We start from the raw sequence: 10,598 nt of genomic DNA, 5'->3' as shown, positions 1-10,598 counted from the left end.
TTAGCAGATTTCTGTGATCCTCAGAGATTGCTGCCAGGAGAAATAATCATCTGATTTGAGGCTTTTGAAAAGCTGAATGGCCTGCATTTTTGATACATCGCCTTCCTTGCCAGTGATGAATTCATCATCTGGTACAGGTTTCCCAGGTACTGTCCAGCCTCCAGAAGGTTTCTTGATTTGGGGATATTCCTGACTCATACGCATCTTCTCACCAGATTTCAGGCTGTGGAAGCAATAGTCACCAACCTGGCAAAGGAAAACTGGCTCAGTGCTGTCAGGATTTAACACCACAAGATTACCCTCAGACAATGGCTGCTCTTTAGGGAGAGTGCTTCCCTTCTGCTGAAAGGGCAAAGAAATCTTTGAGAGTTCTGAAGGTCCATGGTGACCTGAACGGACATCAAGGTAGTCTCCAAATGCATCCAGGTGCATTTCAGGAGAGGCTGATATTTGGCCTGAAGGTGGGAGCATGACACCAAATTGCTCAGGACAAACCACATGGCAAGAGCAGTCACTGGAGGGCTGGGGCTCCTGTGTATCACAGGGTTTCCCCCCAGCAGTGGCAAGTGGCAGGTGTGTGGTGCCGCTGGCTGATGGCAGTGACAGGCTGTCTGTGGTGATGTACTCCAAGGGGCACTGCTGAAGGAATGCCGGACAGCCAGGAGCCTCTGGACATTTCTGCTCTTCTGTTCTCATGTCTGTGCTTTTCCCACAGGTGGAGGGAAGTGGTGAAACTTCCTTCTTGTTGAGGTACTGCGTCGCTTCCTTCTGCTCTGGGAGCAGGAAGGGCTGCAGAGGACCTGCTCCCGGCTGCTCCTGCCTCTGTGCAGCCTGGGGGCTGGCTTTGTCTGGAAGGGTCACGTACTGCAGGGACACTGCTTTCTCCTGTTTTCCCATTGGATTCAAGCTCACATCCAGGGTCTGATGTATCCCAGGCTGAGAAGACCTCACAGGGCTGTACAAGTATGGGCCGTTGAAAGCAAAGCAAGTGATTGCTGTCTGGGAAGTCATACTTGTGTCAGCACAGTTTGTCCTTGAAACAGAATATGAATAGCCAGGAATCGGACTTGGGCAGACAACTGGGGCATGCTCTGGCACATTTAAAGCATGGTATGGGTTCTGTAGGTCCAGTGCAGGAGAAGAAACCTCTGTCCTTTCAGTCTGCGCTTCAGGGGACTCCGCCAAAATCTTTGTCTGCCTGCAGGAGGGACAGTTAAAATTGCTCATGAGATATGTGTATTTGTGGTATACACAAAGCAGAAACACAAGCTTAGTAGAACACTGAGGTAGCTATGCATATGGTCAGAATGATCTGTACAGCTGAGCAAGTTACACCAGAGCGCACAGAATTGTATCCCAAGCTCAAAAGTTACTGCCTGAGCTTTTTGGTGACAGAACGTTTGGCTATGGCTTCCCATGAGTTAGGGAGCTCTATGAGCGTGTCATTCACAGTGTGACTACAATGTTCTCTTTATTTACCTGTCCACAACTTGAAGGAAGCTAGGCTGATCCATGTTCTCCACAAGGCTGCATTTGTTGAAATCCAGCTGGTTGTTTGCATGCTTGTTTCCTAGAGGAACTTTCTGGAAAAATAATAGAAAGCAGACATGGGGAAAGATAAGTGTCTTATCAGCAGCAGAATCATGGAGAAGGAAAATAGCTAGCAGAGGTGAAAGCATCTGGCAATGCACTCTAGTAAAGTTGGATAGAACTTCAATAAGATGATTGGTAGGTGCTTTCACTTCTCCAGAAGAGTCTTGATTCAAAGCCAAATTGCCTTTCTACTGACCTTACATAACACTATATAGCTCGGGTGGTTGGAGCTGTTCTCTGAAAGATCGTATAAACGCTGCAGGATCTCACTACAATAAACAGAGCTATGGCTTCATGCAAATTCAAACCCATAAAATGATAGCTCTTACAAATAGAGAAACAGATGAAGGACTAAAAACAAGTCCGCTAAGCTGTTTCTTTGAATGTGGGGGGAAAGAAAAAACAGATTTTACTGAAAGATCATGTAAAAAACTTAACATAAGTCTTTAGTGGAAACAGAAACAGTTTATCTTCAGGCACAGGAGATATAATACTGAAATTTTCCTAGTTGATTTCCATCAACTTCCTAGTTTGATTTTCCATCACTGTCATGCTGACAAGCACAACACTAATCAGTCTGCAGGTATAAATGCACAATCTGGCTTCTGTTACATATGGACTGAGCAACAAGGAACAGACTAATTGAAGTGTACGTTCCTTGCAGATTAGGTGACAAAGAGGAGCTCTTGGAATTATTGGGATTCATGAAGAAGAAAGAAATAATGAACCTTCAAAGGCACAGATGCCTCTTACCTTCAAGTAGCTCTGGATCAGCAGACTCTTGCTGGGGTTTGGAATCTTTTCCTCCCACAGCTTCTTCTGCCTGCAACAACACAGAGTTTTCAAGGTTCGTGTCTCAGTGTGGCAAGAAGAAGAGACTGCACCTCATGCACCATGCTGCTCTGCGTGGTTGCCTGGGAGGCCAGCAGCAAACTCGCACCAGTGTCCAGCCATGCACAAGGCTGACACTGCACACCAAGGCTTCTCTTTGCATAGACCACTCTCATAGCAGACAAGCAGTGCCTCACCCTTTATCCACTCCCCGTGGCCAACACACAGCTAAATCGCCTTCTCAGGGCACAAACTTACCTGAGTAAATACTTAAAGCTGCAATAAGCAACAGCGAGCAAAGTGATGATGAGAAGTGGCAGCATCAATGGGAGAATCACTGGTGAAAGAACTGAAAGAGAGAAAGAAGAAATGGGGAGTCAACATCTGAGGCCCCCCTTCCCATAAGAAGTTTTGCATTCAGGTGATTCTTCATGAAAGCATATCTGGGAAGTAGAAGAGAACAAATGTGTCCTGAATACTTTATTGATGACCAAAGGAAGTCATCTTTTCCCTCACTGATTCTTTTTCTAGTCTTCACTGACTTCACTGGGAAAATAATTTATCCCAATAAAAGCTTGGTGAGGTAGCAGAATTCACGGTGAACATTAGAGGTCTACAGAGGTCTTAGGTTGCCTGACTTTGTACAGTCCTGGAGAGATGGGAATCTCAGAGATTCTCCTGAGCTCCTTCCGCTAATGGATGTAGATGAACATCGAGGTGAACATCTTGCTACTTCAAGCTGCCCAGGGACAAATTCTAGAATGTCACATATCTTTGGGTATGTGAGCATAGTAATCATGGGCATTCTGCTTCTTACTCCAGAAACTGCAAGAACATGATATGGTCTGCATCTCCAGTACACTCCAATGTGTCTTTTATTCAACGCCAGGGCCTTTCTGTAAAATGGAAAGGCTGATTTTTAGCCTGCCTTCCTGCATTCTCAGGCTTTTCAGTTCCTTAAAGCAGAATCAATTATTGGGATCAGGAAACAGCAGTGGTCTTTGGCTAGGATCTTTTCTTGATTCTCCATGTGGAAAGCTTTACAGCTAGCTGTATTAGCCTGGGGAAGCAGGAAAGGTGCTTACGAGCTGCATCCTGCTCACTGCCTTTGTTAGCGTTCCTGCTGCACTGAAAGGGTGCAAGCAGAACAGTGACCACTTTAAGCAGCCCCACCACAGTTACATGGCTGGATCTGCCTGCAACGTTCATCACAAGAATGCAGGTGTTTCTCTACAGGAATTTCATCCACGAACCGTACAAAAACCTGACAAAAACCACCCAGGTGAAAAGTACCATTCTCAGTTTCCCAGGTGAACTCCTCACTCCATTCACTCCAGTAGCCCCGATAATCCTGATTATTCACCATTGCACGCATTCTTCCCCTGTATGTGGTAGACGCTGACAACATCTGATCAGTGAAGATGAAGGGAGGTTCATCACTGGTAATTTTTATGGTCTTCAAGGTCTGGGGAGAGGAAAGAAACACAAATGAAAGAGGTGAGAGGAACTGACATCCCCAGTTGCAATGCAAAGAGAAACCCAGGACTCCTGCACTTGCTATTACTCACTTTTTCATATTGGTTGTGCTTCCAGAACTGGACTTCGTACTGCTGTTTTATGAAACCATACCGTAAAGTGTGTTTTTTCCACCTCAGTTCATACTCCTGGTTTCTCATCAGTTCCACAGACACATTTGCAGGTGGCAGCACCTTAACTAGAACACAGAGAATATCCCAGAGTACATATCAACAAACACACCCAGCTTCTACCTTTGCAAGAACCTCTCCCTAGCTCCTGCCTGTGAAAACATCACCAATACTTCCAGATTCTCACATGTACAGACGCTCCACCTGGCACACCTCATGCAGCACATCAGCCCTATCTCATGCTGTGCTCCAGGGATCACGTCACAAACCCCCAGGAGCTCCACTGGGTCTGACCCACAACATCAACCACGTGCTTCCCTTACCAAGTCAGATCTCTTCTTCCTCCCAAACACCTTTCCTCACTCCCACTGCCCTCATCATGTCTTGCCCACACAGGCACTGTTCCAAAAAAAATCCCAGGAGAGGCAAGACTCTCCAAAGCAACTCACTGTTCTTGTAGGCTTCTATCAGTTTCTCCTCCGTCTTGGTCCGCACAGACACTTGGTACTGGCTCTGACTGCTGATGTTGCTAACAGGCATCCCACAGCTCTGCACCACATATGGGACATGCGGCAAAGCCTTCTCATACACAGGAGTGCACTCCTCTTCCCTGAGGGGAGAAAAGAAGGTGGTGCTGAGATCAGCAGGAATGGCTCAGAGCAGCAGCCCAGCAGGACAGGCAGAGGTAAGTATGCTGCCACTGGCAGATCACGTACGCTGACGCTGGAGTGGCCCTGAAGAACAAGCCAAAGATGACAGAGCTGGCAATCGCTTCCTTCACTTCCCAGCTGCACTTCAGATATGCACCATTGAAGAGGCAACGAAGGTTCCTGGGATGAATGCCACCTACAGAGAAGATCACAGCATGCTAAGAGGCAGGAAAAGTCCAGTGAATGCCTTTGTCTTGCATGAGCAGGTACCATACAGTGGGGTGGAACACAAAGCACACTGAAAGGGGCAAGAGAGGCTCTTGCTCCTGCTCGCATTTCAAACTTCTCCATGCCCTTCTAGGACATAGCGATCCTTCCAAGTGGAAGCAAGACCAGCACCACAGTGGAAGACAGTAAGCAGACTTCTTCATGAGCTACATCCCAAGTCACAATCTGGACCCATGGAGGGCTCCAGACCTCCTGCAGGGGGCACAGCCCCCAGCCATTTCATTACTGCTTGGAGTATCCCAGTGAAACAAGTGTTGAGGCTCCCTGAGAGAAAGCCATCATAGGTGGGGCTTCCCTTGCCACTTTTGGCTTTGGAAGGAACCCACAAGGATCACTGCCTTGCCCTGGCTTCTCAGGGTGACCTCCTACCCTTGCACAGCCCTATTCCATTTCCCCCTTTACCTTCGGGGGTCTCCCAGGACACATCTGTGCTCCACTCGCTGTATTGCCCAGAGAAACCTGTGCCCTGCTCCGGTCTGGCTCGCACACGGGCGATGTATCTGCTCCCTGGGATGAGGTGGCTGAGGTGGCAATGAGTGATGTTGGGGAGCAGGCGTGAAGCAGCCTTCTGTCAGCAGGGGAAAGGAGGGAGAACAGGAATCAGTGGTGAGGGGTGGAGGGAAGACAGAGAAGGAGCACAGATGCATCTCAAGCTGTCTCGTGCACGTGAAACATTTCCAAGGTGTTTTGCTTTCTCCCCCATGAGCCCACAGGCTGCTCTTCAAACGTGCTTTAAATTCATGATGGAGGGATGCAGGGTTAAATAAATTCCAACTCAGAACCCAATTGCACTGCTTTTTCGCAGCGAAGAATTGATTTTTGCATTCAAGTCAGGACAAGTGGTATTTCACCAGGAAAGTCACTTGCAGACAGTAGCAAAGCCTCTTCCACATGGCCTAAATCAGCATTTATTGCAACTCTTCATAGTGCCTGAGAACAGAAAGGCTGCTCATTTGCATGGCACAGACTATAAGCTCTCAACCAGCCACAAGACTGCAGCCAGGGCCTGGTGAGGCCAACTCTTCCTGCTCTTACCTCCCAGGACTCCCAGTCCCGCTTGTAAGCAACTTCATACTCCAATGCACTGCCCAGCCCTTGGCTTCCATCAGGTGCTGTCCAGGTCAGCAAGAAGTCTCCTGAACTTTCTCGGACTGAGAGGTTCTGAGGGGGAAGGGGCTGAACTGGAAGATGAAGGTACAACACATGAGATGCAATTGGAGGAGAGAAACACGAAGAGGGGAACAAAACATGCAGTTAAGCTTCCTCATCTTCCTCATTTTCACAATATCTTATCAGATCCTGCAGTAGGAAGCTGCTTGCTGTTTGTCCCTCCAACGTCCACCTGTTCTCCCAAAAGCATTTGAAAGTTTGCCTTGGAATTTATTCCTTACCATTTTGGAAAAGATGAACTTGTAGTTGTGCTTCGAGATTCTGCTTGGGTTTGAAGCTGTAATAGTCATCCACCCCTATTCCAAAATATTCTACTGTTTTCCAACAAATCCAATGGCTGTAGGGATCTGAAGCCTCAGGTAAGTCTTCTTCCAGCTCCTTTTGACAATACATTTCCTCACTGTCACTGTGTGAATAGAAAAAGTATCTATAAAACTCTGATCAGGTCCTATGTAGTTCAGGCAAAACTAAATGTCAGCAGATAATTCCATCCCATAATGATTATCTAATTTATGTGGGAAGTTATATCCTCATTATCACTGATATCCCCATTTTGCACCAATTACCATTACTAACATTTTTATCACCATTAATCTTTTATCCAATGCGTTTTCATTTCAAAGTATGCAACATAATATTCTGTTCTCATGTCCGTCTAGTTTTGTTAGCCTCCAGTCTAAGCCTTGACAATCTCACAATTCTATGTGAGAAGTAGTTTGATGAAAAAGAACATCAGAGAAATGCACTGTTTCCTTTGAGTGAAAGGCAAGGAAGTTTCTGCCGATCCTGAGCTTCTTGAAGGAATTCCCTTGGCAGTCCCAGAAAGACACTTAAGCGTTTTTTTAATTCAGCCAAAATGTACTTCTCAAGCCTTAGCAGTTCTGTTCTGTCAAGAGACCTGATGTATTCATTAACTTCCTCCAGAATGCTAGGCATCACTTTAGATGGCCTTCCTCCAGGCCAAAAAGCATCATCAAGATTAAAAACAATACATTATGGTAGTCAGAAGTAGGCAAGCTTTGTGTGCTTGCACAGGTCTGAGTTGCTGAAGAGATGCAGTTCTCCTTTTCGTACCCTCTGAACTTCTGCATGAGCCTATGAATTCATGCCCGTTGTTCCCGTACAGATAAAGCCGTGGCGATCGGAGCTCAGCTACTGTCCTTCAGGACAGCATGAGGTCTCCAAGCCAACCATACGTCAGCAGGCATTGTTCAGCAGTACTGTTAGCTGTCAAAGTTGGGTACTAGTGAGGAAGCCAGGCATATTTCTGAAGAAAGGGAGGGACTGACCGGTCATGATTCCTGTATCAGCCACTGAAAACCCTCCATCATAAAACAATGTTCCAGAGCAGACTCCCAACAGCAGAGCAATTTTCTTTCATCTTTTCCTTCCTTCTCTTTTTTTTTTCCAGAATAAATTGCCCTCAAGGTCCTTTTCCAAAGACCTTCAGCTCATTTCACCTGCTTTTAGGTGTACCAATACTCTCTTACCTACAATAAAATCAAGTGTTCTCTCTTCTCCCTTTCCTTTCTGTATCCCAAGATGCTAATACATTTTCTTCTCAGCGTTCCATCTTTATCTTCCTCTCTATTTGGCGTTTCTTATCCTCACAACTGATCAAGTCTGCTGATGCTGTTCCCTTTTCATAAGGAAACAGATGCAGCATAGAGATACTCTCATAAACAGACCGGTATCTCTGGGAGGAAGATTGATAGCACAGATGAACTTACCCATACCCACACTTTCACAAGCATAGCCTATTCAGGCTCTTCAGAAGTGAACAAAGCCATACTCTCAGTGATGACCCTACACAGGCAAAATAACTGGGGAAACGTCTCTGCCTGGTAGGTTTATGAAGCGCTCCTGAGCCCGCTCTTCTCAAGCTATCTTCTCTACCTCGTTGGACAGCCATCCGCGTGCCCCTTCTTATATCCTATCCAGGATTCTGCTACAAACTTATGGGAAAATCATTGAAACTAGGATCAAATTAACTCCACTGGCACATGATTTGAAGTCCTCCCTTCCCCTTTTTAGGACAGGCATCAGAAGCAAGCACAACTTTGACTGTAACCCAAGAACAGCTGTCACTTTCTGAAAACCTGACTGCCGGCCCAGAGATTCCAAAAGAGTGTTGTGGCCAAACACTTTTTGGATGTTTTTCTTGCACAGTTCATTTCAGGTACTTACTTTTTAATAACATTCCTTTGGTACAGAGTCAAACCAAGGAGGGCATGAGCCTCGGAGTGTTCCTTCCATGTGCACGTCACAAGTGAGCTGTAGTCATTGTGGCACCTCAAGCTCTCCATCGGAACGCTTTCTGAAATGGCATGCCAGCCAAAATAAAGATGCACTGCTTACAAATGGAAATGGTGAGAGCTAGCAGGAAGGACAGTGATTCTGCCATCAGAAGGGGAAAGGCATCAAGAACAACACTCTTCTGATGGCACCAAATAATGACCCTTGGTGAAGATATGTTTGAAGTTGTGTTCCTTCCCCACATCTCCACAATACCAAAGAGTCAAGCCAAGGTACAACAACGGTGAAGCGAGACCTTTGAGCCTGCAAGACATGTTTCTGGCCAAAGTATCACTTCCAGGCAGAGACAGCTTTCTGGGCATAGTGAATATCACAGTTAGTGGGGATGTGCTGATTATTTCATCTTTGTGGGACTTCTTTGCAACCGATTTCCATGCTCTCACCTATTTGTCTGCACCAGCACCTGCACCTGCCACAAACTGACTGCTTTTGATCAGAATGCTTGTTGTCCTACAGCAGAGAGGATAGGAGCAAAAGAAAGTAGAAAATGGGGAAGAATGAGTCAGGTACAAAAAAGAGAGGAAAAAGGCAGGAGTCAAATAAAAGAAATTATAAATCTGAAACTCACCATTAATGGCTTGGTCACTGAAGACCAATGACAGATTTAGCAAAAAGATGAAAAACCCTTTCATCTTCATAGTGTCCTGTGAAATTGTGTTTTCATTAAAAATAAACGTTTTCATTGCCCACTCTTCTTTTGTCTTGTTGTGGAGCTTCTTGTTTTCATTTCATGTAAAGAGAAGTAAAACTAAATTAGGGAAGTTAAAGCGTTGCACTGTTATGGAGTGACATTCAGAAAGACCTCCTTCCTTGTATTTACTTTGTAAAAATTCAGACAGAATGTCTACAAAGCCTTTACTGACAGACAAAAACCCAGTTTTCTTATTGTGTGAACCTGCAACATGAGCAAAGAATGAAGAAGTAAAAATGTGTATATCTAAGGAAGCACAGGAATTCTTTCAGCTAAAACTAATCAGAAAGTGGCCTATCCTGTGAATAATGTCAACCTGCAAATTCTTTCATCCTTAAGTTCTTTATGTTTATATTCTTTTTAATGAACCCCCAAGTTAATTCCTTTTCTTATATACTTATTCCCCACCACATACTTCCTTAGTTTGTGATTGAATTGCTGTACTCATTTGCTTTCAGGTTTCTCTTCAGCATGCAACTGCTCCAGCTACTCCCCAGACAAGCTGCAAATTTTAGCAACAATTTCAAACAAATTATTTCTCTTCTTTTGGGGGCTGTCAAGATCTAGAGTACATTGAGAAGTTCAAAGACTATGGCCCACATTCTTTGGTACCAGAATACTAGCTCTTCTGGCCATTTCTCACTGCTTTCTCCAAAGTATAATAAACATACAGAGCTGAGACCCCTGTACTCAGGGAACATGCAGTCTCTAGCTCTTTTCTACTGTAGAGGAACATGGAGAGATCTCCTTTTAAATCTCTGTTGACTTTCAGATTCCTGAATGCTGCTTATTGACACCAGAAACAGCGGTATGAGCCCTCGCATAATCATTGCAAAGCTTTCCCTTAAGAGCTCTCAAGACTTTCCAGGATAGCAGACTGCTATTTTGCCTTCCCCAGAAAGAAGCAGTTCCCTTACCTGCATCCAGAGTTGTCTGTGAGGCAGATGATAAAACCTGATGGATGACCCTCACTGTTCAGCTTCCCCAGCAGTATGAGAATCTTCTGATGCAGCAACCAGCCGCTTCCCTACAAAGGTATCTATAAATGACAAGATTTTCCTGATAATTAAGTCTTTAAAATAAGTACTATACTTTTTATATACCTGCTATACACTGAAATGCCAATTTCTAAGAAGCAGACCACACCCTTTCAGGGAAAGCAGCTGCCTGTAACTGCATTCTGTACTTCCTATTTTAAGCCCCAAAGTACTTACTTAGATGGAACTGTTAAATTAGGAAGGAAATATGTCGTTGCTAATCCACGTGTTAGTGATTGTAGTACTGGTAGAAGAGGGTTGTGATAATCCACACGTGTTAGTGATTGTAGTACTGGTAGAAGAGGGTTGTGAACAGTCCCTACTGAGATCTAATTGAATGATGAAGGAACTGGGGCATCTCTCCTGTGTGAGGAAG

The 10,598-nt window shown here is 45.2% G+C and overlaps 1 protein-coding gene across 1 annotated transcript; it reads right to left on the bottom strand.

Annotated features, from left to right (window-relative positions):
- On the bottom strand, positions 1–9,221 carry LOC306946585 (cytokine receptor common subunit beta-like; the record flags this gene model as incomplete). Its single annotated transcript, XM_079535659.1, is given in 14 exon segments — positions 1–1,198; positions 1,480–1,583; positions 2,347–2,416; positions 2,683–2,773; positions 3,718–3,889; positions 3,993–4,138; positions 4,520–4,680; positions 4,787–4,916; positions 5,411–5,576; positions 6,044–6,189; positions 6,400–6,584; positions 8,366–8,495; positions 9,063–9,182; positions 9,185–9,221. Coding segments are annotated over 14 exon segments (2,856 nt in total).
- Between the last annotated feature and the right edge of the window lie 1,377 nt (positions 9,222–10,598).

Source organism: Tetrao urogallus, assembly GCF_951394365.1.
Source record: "Tetrao urogallus genome assembly, chromosome: 1".
In the NCBI taxonomy this organism is placed as follows: domain Eukaryota; kingdom Metazoa; phylum Chordata; class Aves; order Galliformes; family Phasianidae; genus Tetrao; species Tetrao urogallus.
The sequence above is the reverse complement of the archived record's forward strand: the minus strand, read 5'-3'. Positions and strand labels throughout refer to the sequence as shown.